The sequence below is a fragment of the Numenius arquata genome, chromosome W, assembly GCF_964106895.1.
Source record: "Numenius arquata chromosome W, bNumArq3.hap1.1, whole genome shotgun sequence".
NCBI classification, from domain to species: Eukaryota; Metazoa; Chordata; class Aves; order Charadriiformes; family Scolopacidae; genus Numenius; species Numenius arquata.
Genome location: NC_133615.1, coordinates 30,797,816 through 30,814,491, shown reverse-complemented (window position 1 = coordinate 30,814,491; position 16,676 = coordinate 30,797,816). Strand labels below are relative to the sequence as shown.

General features: G+C 39.8%; 1 protein-coding gene across 1 annotated transcript in view; it reads right to left on the bottom strand.

Moving 5' to 3' along the window:
- The window catches only part of LOC141476819 (potassium/sodium hyperpolarization-activated cyclic nucleotide-gated channel 1-like), a 191,094-nt gene that overhangs the window by 90,507 nt on the left and 83,911 nt on the right, over window positions 1-16,676 (bottom strand). Inside the window, 1 exon segment of the mRNA XM_074165608.1 lies at window positions 1,041-1,202. Within this exon segment, the coding sequence (XP_074021709.1) occupies window positions 1,041-1,202 (162 nt within the window).

The following is a 16,676-nucleotide window of genomic DNA, read 5'->3' as shown; positions in this document are numbered from 1 at the left end:
CAAACATGCTGCTTATTATTAAAGATGTTGCTTGATGACTGTATGTATGACTTGTTTGTATGACTGACAATCTTAGTCAACAAGCTCCCACAGTAATGTGCAGTATCACATTCCTAAAGGAACAAATACTGTTATGTTTCTACAATAGAAATACATGGGACTGAGCAAGTTTTCCATCTACAGTCATTTTATGGTTTCTAAAACTGTAAAAACTGGAGAGACATACGTTTTCAGATGGCAAATCAGACAGTTGCTTGGGGGAGTATAGGCACATTTATATTATATCATTATATTATATATTATAATATAATTATTTATTATATAGACACATTTCAATAACTTTTTCAGTGTATTTCCTATGAAATATTCTGTGTATTACCTCATTATCTGACTTCATAAAAGCTATTTAATTCTTCACAGCCATTGATTTTAAGGCACATATCAAGCAAGCAAAATATCATTACCCTTCCTTATAAATAAGGCACAGCCAAATTCCACCCTCGAACTGTTTTTCACACACACAAAAGTATCACAGAAGTAAATCTGAATTTCCCATATTTTACTTAGAAAAAGCTCACATTGACAGTTAAGTTAGGAACAACTTGGTAAAGGGCTTCATGAAATGACCCAGAAGTTATTTACAAAACAAACTGACAACATTAGGTGAAACAAACACAAATAATATACCTTCAGGAGCATTCTGAAACTAGAGTTTACATTGAAAGCACTGGTGAACCTAGTGTTTCCAAATTTCTTTTGGTGGCTTTTTTGAGGGAAGGAGGATTAATAAATTAAAATTATCTTAAAACTGAAAATATTTTCTAGCTCTTTTACTGACAATGAGTCAATATGTTATCAGCGACGAAGGCTACAAAACAAACTTTCATTCATTAGCAAGCCAAACAACAAAACCCAAAAGTAACCTTGAATAAATTGCAAGGTAGCGTATTACTAGGCATGTATTTTTACACTTAACTCTGAAGCTAACTGTTTAGAAAAATAATGTTTAGAAAACACAATGAAAAATGAACAATACTTACAACCATACCGTTTAGGGACACCCAGCAATCTGGTGGGAAATCCTGGAGTAATGGTACTAAAAACTGCAAACAACCATCCCAGTGGCACAGCAGCAGCATCATTCCAATCAGATTAAAGATTCTCACCACAGCACTGGCCAGATTGTACGTCATGTGGAAAATCTGTAGGCAAAAATTACATGATATACGTGATACAAATCAGAAACGCAAATCATTTACTTCTCATCAGTCAGGTTAAAGACAAAGAAGTAGCATCCTGAACTTCTATGAAAGCTGAGGGTTGAGATAAAGACAGAGATAAAGATAAAGAACAGTAACAGCAAAGGAAAATAATAATATTAATAATTGTAAAAGAATATACAAAATAAAGTGACACAACACAAGTTGCCCTCACCACCCGATGATTGGTTGCCCATCCCATCCCATCCCGAGCAGTGATCATGGATCCCTGCCCCCTGGCCAACCCCCATTTATATACTGAGCATGATGTCTATGGTACAGAATATTCCTTTGGCCAGCTTGTCCTGTCTATGCTCCCTCTCAGCTTCTATGGGAAGCTGAAAAAGTCCTTGACTAATTTAAACATTACTTAGCAGACATGAGATTACTGCAACTGAGAAAAAAATAAAATTACCTTGAGAACTAACTCTTTTGATGTTTTTATTTGACACAATAGGAAATATTTAATAGATATCTCTCCTTGTTGCTTACTACTCAGTTTTATTTCAATTATGCCTGATATTTTTTATCATCATCATCATGGTTTTTTGGGGGGTGCTACAATACTGGTATTTTTTATAGTTTCCATATACTTCAAAACCATGCTTAATAAGAAATTTAATTTATGAACTCACTTCTGAAAACTTATTTTTATAACCTTTTCTCAATACCCTGGAAACCTTAAATTTTTGCCTGAAGAGCTGACAATGCCTTTTGACAATGGCTGAAATGTAACCACAGATAAACAGTTTTTAATATTTTGGCAAAATATTGCTCTCAGAGAATAAGAAATTGCTGAAGAAGTCAGAGTTCACATGTTTTATCTCAGTTTTTACAAATACTTTATTAATGACTCTTTTCATTCCCACGTGTGAAGCAGGAAGCAGACTATTCCTTCCTCACATTTATAATGAAGCGTATGCTTTAAATGAAGATGATTACCCAGCTGCTGTTTAATTTCCATCTGTGTTCTGCTGCATTTATACCATTAGTGCCACACTGTGGTTAGACAGACAGGCTCATATTTTGGAGAAAAAAAAGCATGGCTGACAATTACCATTTAACTTTGTGGAGTAGCAGCAAATGGGCTTTTCTATATACTGTTACCTATAAATTATAATGACTGCTTTCTTTTTGCCAGCTTTTCAAAACGAAGCAAGAAACAGAGAGACTCATGCAAAACCCACCAGTTTTCTGCTACATTGAAAGTTGCCTCCATGGTAAATTTGCAAAGCTTCAGCTTAGATAGAGTAAATTAAATCCCTCCCAGCAGGCAGTACACAATATTTTTTGTACTAGGAAGATATTGCAATACATCTACTATTCATTTGCTTCCTGTTGTTATTTTAAACCTTATTTTTATATAATTCTACATTCACGCACCATAGAACTGGTCTTCACCTGTCTGTTACCCTATCCCAATAATAAGCTACTGCTTTCCACGTGGCAAATTAAATTGTGTTTTCCAGACAGTTATAAAACAGGGGTTTACAGGATACTCTCAATGACCTTGGGAAAGGAAGAGGAACCCTGTGGCCATCTTGAACAAGTGTCTAGCATCCTGGACCCCTGAACAGGGCAGCAATTCACTGCTAGGAAGATTCCTAGGCTGTCTCCAGATGACCTCTTGTTTCCTCAGTGAAAAGGAAAACTGGATGTACAGTCTGACTGCAAAGAAGCTGGAAGCTCCCTACCCTTTCTCCTGGATCTTCCTGGATCTCTTGAGTGTCCTACCCAAGGCTCCTGAGCTGATTCCCTAGTCTCTGTTAATGGAAGCCCCAAAGGGCTTTAGGACCAGCAAGCCTTTCTCAGAGAGCCGCCTAGGATTAGAAGTGTCATTAACCACCCAAGGAGATAGAACCTGTGTAGCAGGGCTCACAGAACCAGCACTTGCACCCACCTGCAGCCTTCTTATGTGCCCATGGGAAGTCCTCTCCTCCCAACTAACCACACTTTCCTCATCAGACAAGCCCAGCACCATGCTCCCAGCTCATGGTCTTAGTCACCTGCCTCTCAGATCTACTCTGATAGCTCCTACTGTTTCCTTAGGCCAACACACTTGAAGTCTTATATCCCTTATGATCTTGGATATCGATTTGGAGAGACTACAGTTGTTCCAGGTTGTTTTGACCCAGGCAGGAGGTATTTCACTACTGATGCACCCTTTTACCACTGCCTCACTCCCTGTCAAAAACTCTCTACAGCCGCCTTTGATTTCGCTCCATTTCTGCTGCAGGGCAATAGGATACAGGCAACCCCAAAGCAAAGAACATTTTTTTTGTTGGGTTTGTTTTTTTTTTAACAGTACGTATTATTACCTAGTTTTGACAACAGGCTAGTTAAACTCCACCAAAGCTAGTATCGCAGCACTTCTTGAAGAGAAGCAGAAATCAGCATCTCTGCTGTTACTCCTTTCCTTGATAAATAAGTGCACCGGGCTGATTTTTCTAGAATGAGCCTCAGCTATTTTCAAACTGTCACTTAACCTCTACCTCTTCAGCCTGAAAACAAGCAGCTCCTTTTCTCCCCCATATGACACCTTTGATTGGGAATTTTCCTCTTCATAGTTGGTTCTTCACACTTAGAAGAACTATAAATGGTAAAAAAAGGCACGCAAGCCTTATTTTCTGAAAAGCAGAGGAAATTGAGGGGTTTTTTTCTTTTTCTGTATTTTATTTCTTGATCTTTGTTTCTTGATTTCTTCTTTGATAAAAGGAAAAGCACTTGCTTCTCTTACTAGGCATTAGCTTTCAGAGATGCTGACCATCCACATTTTCTATTCATTTTCCAGCTGGCGTCCAGTCACGAGTGGTGTCCCGCAGGGCTCGGTACTGGGGCCAATTCTCTTCAACATCTTTATCAATGATCTGGACGAGGGGATCGAGTGCACCCTCAGTAAGTTCGCAGATGACACCAAGCTGGGTGGCAGTGTTGATCTGCTGGAGGGTAGAGAGGCTCTGCAGAGAGATCTCGACAGGCTGGATCGATGGGCCGAGACCAACGGGATGAGGTTTAACAAGGCCAAGTGCCAGGTCCTGCACTTTGGTCACAACAACCCCAGGCAGCGCTATAGGCTGGGGGCAGAGTGGCTGGAGAGCTGCCTGGCAGAAAAGGACCTGGGGGTGTTGGTCGACTGTCGGCTGAACATGAGCCGGCAGTGTGCCCAGGTGGCTAAGAAGGCCAACAGCATCCTGGCCTGTATCAAGAACAGTGTGGCAAGTAGGGACCGAGAGGTGATCGTCCCCCTGTACTCGGCACTGGTGAGACCCCACCTCGAGTACTGTGTCCAGTTTTGGGCCCCCTACCACAAGAGGGACATTGAGGTGCTGGAGCGGGTCCAGAGAAGGGCAACGAAGCTGGTGAGGGGTCTGGAGCACAAGTCTTACGAGGAGAGGCTGAGGGAGCTGGGGTTGTTCAGTCTGGGGAAGAGGAGACTGAGGGGAGACCTTATTGTTCTGTACAAGTACCTGAAAGGAGGCTGTAGAGAGACGGGGGTCGGTCTCTTCTCCCAAGTCACAGATGATAGGACAAGGGGTAATGGCTTCAAGTTGCGCCAGGGGAAGTTCAGGTTGGATATTAGGAAACATTTCTTTACTGAAAGGGTTATCAGGCATTGGAATGGGCTGCCCAGGGAGGTGGTGGAGTCACCATCCCTGGAGGTATTTAAGAAACGTGTAGACATGGTTCTTCAGGGCATGCTCTAGTGTCCAAGATTACTGGTTTGTGGTGGGGTGCTGTGTGGGTGGGTGATGGTTTTTGGTTTGGTTGTTGTTGTTGTGTGTTCAGGTGGTGGGTGGTGGTTTTGTTTGTGGTGTGTTTTTTTTTTTGTTTTTTTTTTGGTTTTTTTTTTACTGTTGGTTGGACTCGATGATCTCTGAGGTCCCTTCCAACCACTACGATTCTGATTCTGATTCTGATTCTGATTCTGAAATTGGTCTTCATAACTCTGATTTCTGAGCCTGAGACAGAAAAACTGTTCTAGTCTTACCAACCCACTTGCTTAATAGTATTTGAGGGCTGTCATATTAACTTAATAGTGAATGTATAGTTTAACTAAATGAATACAAAATCCGTTGAACTGCTGTCGTGAAATGCATAGGTTACCTCTTCTGCCTTCTGATAATTTGCATGTAATATTTGTTCAGTTTTGATTTTTAGTTCAGTTTATATAAAATTTGATTTATATAAATAATCAGAATTTAATTCCTTTAGGAGGAGAAAAAAAAAAAGAAAAAAAGTCTTAGGACTTCCTAGAAAATGTATTCAAATCTCACATCAATTAGTTCATCCAGATACCTCTTCTCTCCCACACCTTAGAAGTACTAAATGTGTTCAGTATCATGAAACTAGCTTGGGTTTAATCTTCAAATTAGAATTTGCAGCATGCCTTGGGCAATATGAAATGACACTCATACTAAGTGAGCTGTGTGGAGTCTGAGAATATTAAATAGCCACAGTGGGGAGACAGAAAGAGTGGCTCATCCATGGTAGCTCTGGAAAGCATGCTGAAAGCAATATCAAGAGCAATACTGGAACTTCAGGCTAGACTGCAGGGCAAAATAACAGTTATAAAAATGACAAGGTTTTTTTTGTTCAGTCTCTGGGTCAGTCCAGAATTATTAGGTTTATCCCTCAGAGCACCAACTAGAAAGAGATTATAAACTGTAGGATCCAAATTTTCCTACCTGAGCTAAATGTTCACTTTTAAGACAGTGGTTGTAACAAAGCTCCCCAGGAAATAAAATAACATAAAAGGAGGGGAGAGCACAAAGCCTCTTTTTGTAAATATCACTTGGGACACTGAGTCTGATCCAACTCCTACCAAAGCCAATTTCTTTGGGAGTTGCAGGTTACTACACTCTACACTGAAAATACATCTACACAAGTAGATGTAAATGCCCATTGACTGAAATGCTTGACTATGCCCTCAGGGTAACATTTTACACTCAACTCCTGATGTGTGTGCTTAATTTTATCATAAATAATTAATCATTGACAATTCAGTAGTATAGCACTATTTAATTTAGTTGCATTTGTGACCTTAAGCTGATGACAAATGCAAAGATCTGCTTCTGCTTTAGTTGCCCCTGAAGGTAAGACACCAGTGATTTAATAAAGAGAGCAAACTATTTTTAATCAAACATATTCAGAAAAAAAGAGTGGAGAATGGCCCTATTTTATATGACCTTTACAAATTGTCATTGTCTAGATGGAGTCAATCTGACATTAGATTTTATAATAGAAGTCCCATTTATTCCACTTCAAGGCATGTGCAAATGGAAGCTAGCTTCTGTGGAGTAAAAAGAACAGCACAACAACATATAAATGTTGCAGTGCACTACGTCTAGGTTAAACTTGAAAGCATTAAAAAAACTACTTTGCTGAAGGAAGAATTAGGCAAGCCTTGGAAAGGTCACATATAACCAGGAAGCAAAATTTATTTACTGTATATAAATTCTGCAATATATATTTTGTACTGTAAATTTGCCAATGCCATGCTAATATATTACCTCTCACACAGAGGGCATGGCTTCAAAATGTGTGTTTATATTATCCTGTTATGATTAATGTGTGACCTGTGTTGACCTTAAAATAGAGAGGAGCATTCACTTTAGTTCTATAATGAAGAAAACAAACCAAGACTAACAAACCTCAGGATCCTGAAATAAAAAAATACAGTGCTAATTTTCACTGTGTTTTTACAGAGGTGGAGGTCTCGTTCATCACTTATTTTGATGGTAGAATGTACCTTATTAGACTAAGCCTTTACCTTCATTAACTAAAGCAAACTAAAAACAAACAAAAAAAACCCAGTTCACAGCTGTCAGACACAAACATGCAATGCTATCAGCCTGTCTTCATGACAAAATTTAGCTGAAGTTAAAGCTTCAGCTTTACTAACTATAAACTAAGTTATAGTACCAAATTGAGACTGAACATATGGCAAATAATACTTTTTTGTATTTTTGTCAGCTTGAAGTACAGCTCAGTTTTCATTTCAGCATTATTTCAAGCATCAACATCACCTGACCTTCAGCTCAAGCTTCTTGATGGGCCAAATATCTCAAGTGACAGCATCACTGAACTCAAGCTGGAGACCTTTGTGGGTGGAGCTGAACTAGAAGGAAAACTTCATTTATTATATTTTATAATTATTTGTATCTTACAAAGAAAGCAGCTTGAAGATACAGTCAGGCTCTAAATGGCCCAAAATATTATCTATCATTTATCTTACTAGATGAATGAGAGGAAATGTTTCTTATATTAATGTGCAGATGAACTCTGGTAGCAACAAGACAAAAGAAATGTTATTCACCATCACTCATCTGCCCACAGAAAGGCCAAGTCAGGGACTCCCGCAGCACTAAAAAGGGCAGCAGAACAAGCAATGTGAATCCTTAAAAACATCACTGCCTACAACATTTCAAATATAAGGGCATGAATTCAGATACCTGATTGCATTTTTAGGAATTAATATGAGCTTCTGAAGCCTAAATTCCCCAGTTTTAATATACTTACACAAGCTGTTTTCATTCTTATTAAATGTGAAATAAAACAATATATATCAGACATATTTATAAAGAACTCTACCACAAAATGTGTCAAAATCACTGAGACAATTTATGGATATCCTTAGGAAGTACTGAAGTCTTCACAAAAAGTGCCATATCTGATGCTTGTTTTACACCATTTTTGATCATTCAAGTCTCTCAAACTTTGAACCATTTTGATTTTCATTTTTAAAACATAACTTTGGAGATTATAGCACTCCTTTAAGCCACGTATTTAAAAGAGAGGAACGGGGCAGTGCCTTGGCTGCATCTGCCATCAAAATAGGTAGGACACAATCTGGACTCCCGGATTCACAGATCACGAACATTTCCTGTGATTCCTTTCAGACTTCTTAGTTTTTTCTGTTGTGACTATGAGCAATGGTTGCTTTGAGTATTAAATGCATCCCAGGATGTTTCCAAGTATGGACTTGGGTATATAAAGCATCTAAATGGTTTTAGGTTTAACTGGGACAACCATAACTGAAGGAAAGTAAAGATTCCTTCAAATCTTTCAAATTCCTTCAAATCCTCCAAGTAAAGGAAAGTAAATTTGTACCCAAATTCAATAAAAATGAATAAACACTGCAGGAAGTATTTAGAAATACATACAAAGTAACATCATAACCCAGAACAATATATTTTTACAATCAGTATGGTACGTGGGACACATGTAACCAACTTCTTTCAACCTCAGTATTTTTCTAAACTTCATTAGTTTTGGGTTTTTTTAGGGTAGTCGTGTTTTAACTTCCAAACTCTGTGAATATGAAATGAAATCAGATACTTTCTAAAAGTAGGAGAAGCATCAGAAGATTGGATGGATGTACACAGAAACTTGAAAGTTTGCATGTTTATAAAAAATGTATCTGAAACTATTGTTTTTGTAAAACAATTCAATTCTCTCAGTGTTTTTTCTTTTCACTAGATCTCCTGTATGTCATGACAGGCTGCAAATACTTCAAGGAGCTTCTCTTGTCTAAGCCAGAACCAGGCTTGGGAAGCAAAAGAAAGTGCGTGAATAAAAAGAAAAGAAAATTTTCTCTTATATCATCCTAAACCCCCCCAAAAATCAGTTTGAGATTTAAGGGGATGGTTCATTAATGTTCTTAAATCACCAGTTCTTTTTACATGATGCCCACCCCCAAAGTCATATTGCTGCATATCTGAGCCTCAAGCTAATTGTCATAATTATAATACAGCAACATAATGATCTAATAGCAAACAACTGAAATAATGAGGAATATTTCTCCTGGAGAATTAAAGCTGGTGTATCACTGAAGCTGTTGAGTTTAATCTTCCAAACATGGAAATAATGGACAAGGAATTGAAAATAATAGTCATTATGTTAAATTTCCTATGAAATAAAAATTCTGAAAGTAAATTGATTCAGAATGCTTTCTTTTAATAGCATGCGATACCTTCATTTTAAAAAAATCCCAAAATTTTATTTTATGATGCACAATTGTTACATTTTAATGTTTATATATTTGGGTTCTTAAGATTAAATATAAGCCATAGGAATAAAATATTCCATACTGTAATAGAATTGAAATTTTGCTTTTTATAATAATCTAAAAGAAGAGTTCATAGGCCAATCCTTATAAAAAAAGTAAGACTTTGGTTCAGTACAAGTCAAGGCAGAAGATTAGTGCACGATACTATGTGAAAGTCAGAACTCTTCATCACTTGGATGCTTAAAGCCCAAAACTCAGAAAATTCATTTATTCCTATGAAAATCTTGGTAATGGCAAACATGATAAAACCATATAATTACACACAGTTAAAAGATCAAAGGAATAACATCTAAAAGTATATGCATATGAATAAATTATTATGCTAATTACATATCAATGATTTGAGGTCTAAGTCAATGTTTCACAATAGTGAAAAATTATTTTTAAAATTATATGGTTAATTGAACTGCATTATGAAAAACATTTTTCTGGGAAGTGCAAATGAAGTCTACAGTTAAAATCTTACTGTCACTCAAAATCACATAAAGGACCTCTTTTGGGGTTTTAAAAGTTAAATACATAAACGCGCTGATACCTGAGCAGGTAGAAAGAACATGCCAAAATAGTAGTCTTAATAATCACCTCAAAGTTTTCCAGCAGACATTAATAATTCAGTTGCTTGCTAAAAAATTAATGTAGTCAGAAAAATATTACCATTCAAAGAAATTACTTTGGAGATTTGCATACAATACCCTCTCTTGTAAAATATTATGCTTACTTGGTTTAGTACATAAAACTACCTTGAGCAGAGATTTCAGATGCTAAATTATTCTATTTTGTAACTGTGTTCAACATTTGGTAAATACGTGACAATCATCATGAAAAGTGAGTGTATGTTTGCCTATCCACAAACATAATTTGCACACAGTTCTGAATACTCAAAAGTCTCTATAGATTTCTACAGATAGTCCATGAAAAAGTGAGAGAATGAAAAAAAGAAAAGACAGAAAAGGCACACAAGTAATATCAGAAAAGAGGAACTACAGTAAGAAGAAAAAAGTGTTCTTCTATGCTCCGATTTGGGTTCTTTTTTTTTGCCTCTTTCCAAAATATTACTTAAAATAATACTTGCTTCTGATGGGTAAAAGTTTTCAGGATTCAATATGCAATTGTTTTAGACTTTGCGTTTTAATGCTATCAGTCATAACGATGAAGAGCTAATGAGGGGACATTGTGCCTGGACTGAGTTTTTCATGTTATTGTTTGAACAAATAAACTAATCTTAATTAATTAGTTATATTTTAACATGGTTATTTTACTATGGTAAAATTTTGAAAGGTATTTTGAAAGGTATTTTGAAAAAGAAAATTGTTAGTGCACAGGAAGCCTAATGTGTAAAGCTATGGTATTTCTCACAGTATTTACTATTATATAGTCTTTCCAAGAAGAGTTTACATTTAATAATTTATTTTTTTTAGCTAGTACCTTGTTAAACACAATGCCTAGCTATAGCTTGCCATATGAATAATGGAACAAGACAAATTGCTTTATAAGTGGCACAACATGTCCACCTATGAATATGAAACAGACACTAAATGTGAGTAATATAACTGGAATAATTATTTACTAAAACTCATCAACAGCAAATCATAAACTACACAAATATGTGGTAAGCCTGGTAAGCTTTCCAGCTCCACTGAAAAATAGCAATACCATTTAATTTCTTTTCACACTAAATGAATATTCCTACATCACCACCGCCACTAGCCCCATTTTTTTTCTTTTGCATCATTCTTGCACTTTTTCCAGCATGCTTGTAAAAGAAGTGCAGGATGTGCACTGAGCCTCTGGCCAGCCCAACACGATGCCCTTCCTCTGGCCTCACATTCTCCCATGCATTAATTTTGTGGCTTTCCATACCACTCAATCACTGAGCACAGAGGTGCTCCTGCATGCTTTTTGTCCCAATCCATTTGTGGAGCGAGCTGCTTACCTAACCAGCCTTGTCCAGCATCTCTGTTGTGCACACTGACAGTCCTAGGAAAGTTGTCCCCAGCCTAGCAATCACCATATTAGGTTTATTCCTGCTGAGGGTGTACCGTGATGGCCCAGCATTTCCAGGTACGGATCTGTACCTGTCTCTTTGCTTTTACTTTCTTGGCTGTCTTAGCACTGCCTTTTGATTGTTTTCTAGATGATCTGATGAAGATGTCTTGTTCTCAAATTTTCCTTTGGCTATAAATCACTTAAACTTTTCTGCAGAATATTTTGCCCCATTTTCTAAGTACAGAAAATCCACCAGATTGCACTTTGCAAAGTCTGGCTTTGGTTCCCTACTGCAGCTCTTGCTGAAATTGGGGTCATTGCAGTTGACCACCTATTATCTATCCTCAGAAGTTTGTTCTGTACATTTTATCATTACATTCAGATTTTATGAGGCTGATGGGTCTTGAGTGATCTGTTATTGAACACTATACAAGTATACACCTTTTGCACAATTACTGCTGTTTCTGTGTATGCCTTCAATGGCCATTCATGTTGTGGTAGACAATATACCTCCTTATTTGTCCCAGGAATACCTCTGTCTTCTCATGTATTTTGATTTAGTATATCAACATTTCTGCTAGCTAACACTCTTGCTAGATCTCCTTCAGAGCAGTATTTCATTCCATCCTGCACTTGGTACCAGGAACAACCACCTGTGCACTCATTTCTTGCAATCTTTCAGTGATTTACTGCCAGGGGTTTATCTGTTGGATTGTCTGCAGCCTTTTACTACAGATGCAAATGTGCATCAAAAAACTCAACTGCATGTTGCTCCACAGAGCTAATCCATGCTGTGTTCTGCAAAAGGGCCTTACTTATAGGTTTGGCGACCATCAGTGAGCTTTTTTGGGTGATATCCCACTCTCAGGCCTCTTTGCTGAAGGCTCAGTAATTTAGGTTGCAGTCACATAGACTAATTCATTAGTCACCTTCTTATGCTTTCTTATGTTTTATTATTCACAAAAGCAAAAGTGACAGAATTTTGTCTGTTCTCAAGAGCACTTCCTTTTACTTTCTGACTCCCATCTCCAGACTATACCTGTTACAACCATACCAGCAATTAAAGCGTTCCCAAACACAGTAGCCAGTGCAGGCTGTTGCTAGCATTACCTCTTCCTTGACATCACAGAATACAATTCAGTGCTGTGGTTAGTGGCTTGATTGTATCTTCTCTCCTGTATAATGATAACCCTTGCTCTTTCCATGATGTATAACTGCCTCTTCTTTTCAAGCCTAATAATTTGGGTTTTTTTAGTTTCATAAGATTATTGTGACTCAAGACTGCACATGGGGATTTAATTTTGTCTTCTGCGTTCTCTTTGCATGTCTGCCTCTATGCAATACTGTCCTTTTAATCTGCAAAATGCCTGACCCCACAGGAACTGCTTCACTGAGGGTGATCAACGTTGTATGGAGATCACAGGTACAGCCTGTTCCTCCCACCTGCGCAACACTGAGCAATACTCATGTGTGACAACTGTGCAAAGCAAAAAAATCTTTCATTTCACATTTTCTTACAAACAGGACACATTTACCTGTTGACCTCTGAGTGCATTCAGTATACACTTGTGTCCTGGTTTGGGGTGAAGCAGAGCCAACTTTTTGTTCAGTGGGAGAGGCTCTTGCTTATACTTGTTACTGTGGCAACCAGGGTTAGCTGACTTGGTTGTTTACCCTGTGGAGAGGTTGCATCTGTGGGGAGGAGTGGACGGGACAAGTGACCCAAAACTGACCAATAGGGTATTCCATCCCATCTGCCATGCTCAGTATAAAAGCTGAGGGATCAAAGGGTCTGGGATTCTTCAATGGTTGGGCTTCTTCAATGGCTCTCTTTTGTCAATGACTGATGTCTGAGGAGGACCCTGTCAGTTTGTCTGCCTTTGATTCCCATCACTGTGTTCCGGAATCCGTTGCTGAGTAGTCGAGTCGCGAACTTCCCCAGTGCCTGGTGGTGATGTCTCCCTGGGAGCTTGACACGGTTTTGTATATATTGTATATATTTTGTATATATATATTGTCCCTATTTCATTATTTACCAGAAAAGTAAATCAGCTTGTTCCCTTACAATGAAGATCCAGGAGAGGGTCCTTCTTGGGCACTGTCAATGCAGCAGAACAACTCAGATGCAGAGACAATGATTATATCTTTATCTATGAAGGATTTGTGAAATATGAGGAAGGACTTCAGTGGTCAAGAAGGGGAGACACTTATCTCCTTGTGGCTCCAATGTTGGGACAAAGGGGCTGATACCATAGACCTGCTGCTGTCCAAGTAAACGGACCAGCATGGAAAAAGGTATCAAGTACCCGAGGGAAATGGCTGTGAGAGAGGTGATTTATGGTGACTGGCAAGTGAATGTAGACCCTGATGAAATGTCACACAAACAATCTTTGTTGAGGAACTTTGTGCAGAGTGCACCATTGATGTATTCACATACATGGTCAACAATGGTTTGGGGAGGATCTGATGCTGATGCCCCAACTGTAAATGAAGTGGCTAACAGCGTATGACAGTATGAAGACAGTCTCTCGCATCCCCTTGCTGTGGCAGGAGTGGAAAAAATGACTGAGAAAACAGAGGAAATCACCAAGACAACAGCTGAGCAAAATGAGGAAATAGCTAAGAAAAATGATAAACTGTTTGAAAAACTGTCCGGGATGGAAAAAGGAACCCACTGTTCCCCTGAACGGACCTATGTTGCAGTCATTAATTAAAAAATGCCCTCCTATGAGAATGACTCAGGAGAAACAGGACTTGCTCTGAAATTTCTTGTGGCTTTGCCCCTGCAGCTATGGAGACATGAGTAAATGGGGTAAAAACCCTACCCAGGTCCTACAGGCACGAGTACTTGAGTTGCAAGGTAAAGCAGATGGTAGAAAGAATTTTTGCAGGAGGATGGCTGCTCCAGACCATGGTAAGGGGTTCTCCAGTCCGAATAGGAAATGATCTGCTAATTGTAGATGCTGTCCTCAACATTAGGGTTGCCCTGCCTCCAGCCAGCAGGAGGAGAGGGACAACAGAGTTTATTGGACTGTGTGGATTCGATGGCCTGGCACATTAGAGCCAAAAAAGTATAAAGCCCTGGTGGACACCGGTGCACAGTGTACCATATTGCCATCAAATCATAAAGGGTCAGAATCCATCACTATTTCTGGAGTGACAGGCGGGTCTCAAGAACTGACTGTACTGGAGGCCAAAGTGAGCCTAACTAGGAATAAATGGGAGAAGCACCCTATTGAGACTGGCCCAGATGCTCCGTGCATCCTTGGCACAGACTACCTCAAGAGAGGGTATTTCAAAGACCCGAAAGGGTATCGGTGGGCTTTTGGTATAGCAGCTGTAGAGACTGAGGGTGTTACACAGCTGTCTACCTTACCTGGCCCTTCAGATGACCCTTCTGTGGTGGGACTGCTGAAGGTTAAAGAACAGCAGGTGCCAATTGCTACTGTCATGGTGCACTGACAACAGTATCACAGAAACCAAGAGTCTCTGATTCCCATCCAGAACCTGATTCACTGAATCTCACTGAATTTCACTGATTTTTTAGAGTTGGAAGGGACCATAAAGATCATCTAGTCCAACTCCCCTGCTGAAGCAGGATTGCCCAGAGCATGTCAGAGCATGTTACTCAGGATTGCGTCCAGGCAGGTCTTGAAAATCTCCAAAGAAGGGGACTCCACAACCTCCCTGGGCAGCCTGTTCCAGGGCTCTGGCACCCTCACCGTGAAGAAGTTTCTTCTCATATTTGAGTGGAACCTCCTATGTTCCAGCTTGTGCCCGTTGCCCCTCGTCCTCTCACTGGCAACCACTGAAAAGAGTCTGGCTCCCTCCTCCTTCAACCCACCCTTTAGATACTTATAAGCATTGATAAGGTCTCCCCTCAGCCTTCTCTTCTCCAGGCTAAAGAGTCCCAGCTCTGTCAGCCTTTCTTCATAAGGGAGATGCTCCAATCCTTGAATCATCCTCGTTGCCCTTCACTGGACTCTTTCCAGTAGTTCCCTATCCCTCTTGAATTGGGGAGCCCAGAACTGGATGCAGTATTCCAGTTGTGGCCTCACCAGTGCAGAGTAGAGGGGGAGAATGACTTCCCTCGACCTACTAGCCACACTCTTCCCTATGCAGCCCAGGATTCCGTTGGCCTTCCTGGCCACAAGAGCACACTGCTTGCTCATTGTCATTTTGCTGTCTACCAGGACCCCCAGATCTTTCTCTTCAGAACTTGACTCCAGCAGGTCCACGCCTAACCTGCATTGGTGCCTGACATTCTTCTTCCCCAGGTGCAGGACCCTACACTTTTGCCTGTTGAACCTCATGAGGTTCTTCCTTGCCCAGCTCTCCAGCCTGTCCAGGTCTCGCTGGATGGCAGCACGGCCCTCCGGGGTGTCAGCCACCCCTTCCAGTTTGGTATCATCAGCAAACTTGCTGAGGATACACTCGGTCCCCTCGTCCAGGTCGCTGATTAATATGTTGAACAGAACATTCGTCAGCTAGTGACCCCGTTGGGCAAGACTCACTCACCCTTTAACAGTCCTATATGGCCAGTGTGAAAGTCTGATGAAGACTGGAGATGAACAGTAGACTATTGTGCATTGAATGAAATCACACCACCATTGAGTGCTGCCATCTCAAATATGTTAGAACTCCAATATGAACTGGAGTCAAAGGCAGCCAAATGGTATGCTACAATTGACATTGCTAATGCCTTTTTCTCTATTCCTTTAGCAGCAGAGTGCAGGCCACAGTTTGCTTTCACCTGGAGGGGTGTCCAGTATACCTGCCCCAGGGGTGGAAACACAGCCCTACTATTTGCCATGGACTGATCCAGACTGCACTGGAGAAGGGTGGAGCTCCAGAACACCTGCAATACATTGATGACATCACTGTGTGAGGTAATACAGCAGAAGTTGTTTTCAAGAAAGGTAAGAAAGTAATCGAGATTCTTCTGAAAGCAGGTTTTGCTGTGAAAAGAGGTAAGGTCAAGGGACCTGCACAAAACATCCAATTCTTGGGAATTAAGTGTCAAGACAGGCATCATCAGATCCCAATGGATGTGATTAACAAAATAACAACTATGTCCCCACCTATTAATAAAAGGGAAGCACAAACCTTCTTAGGCGTTGTGGGTTTCTGGAGAATGCATAGTCCAGGTTATAGTCAGATTGTGAAACCTCTCTATGAAGTGACTCGAAAGAAAAATGAGTTTGTGTGGTGTCATGAAGCAACGACAGGCCTTTGAGCAAATCAAACAAGACATTGTGCGTGCAGTAGCCCTTGGACCAGTCCAAACAGGATGGGGCATTAAAAATGTCCTCTACACCTCATCCAGGGACAATGGCTGTATTTGGAGCCTATGGCAGAAAGCA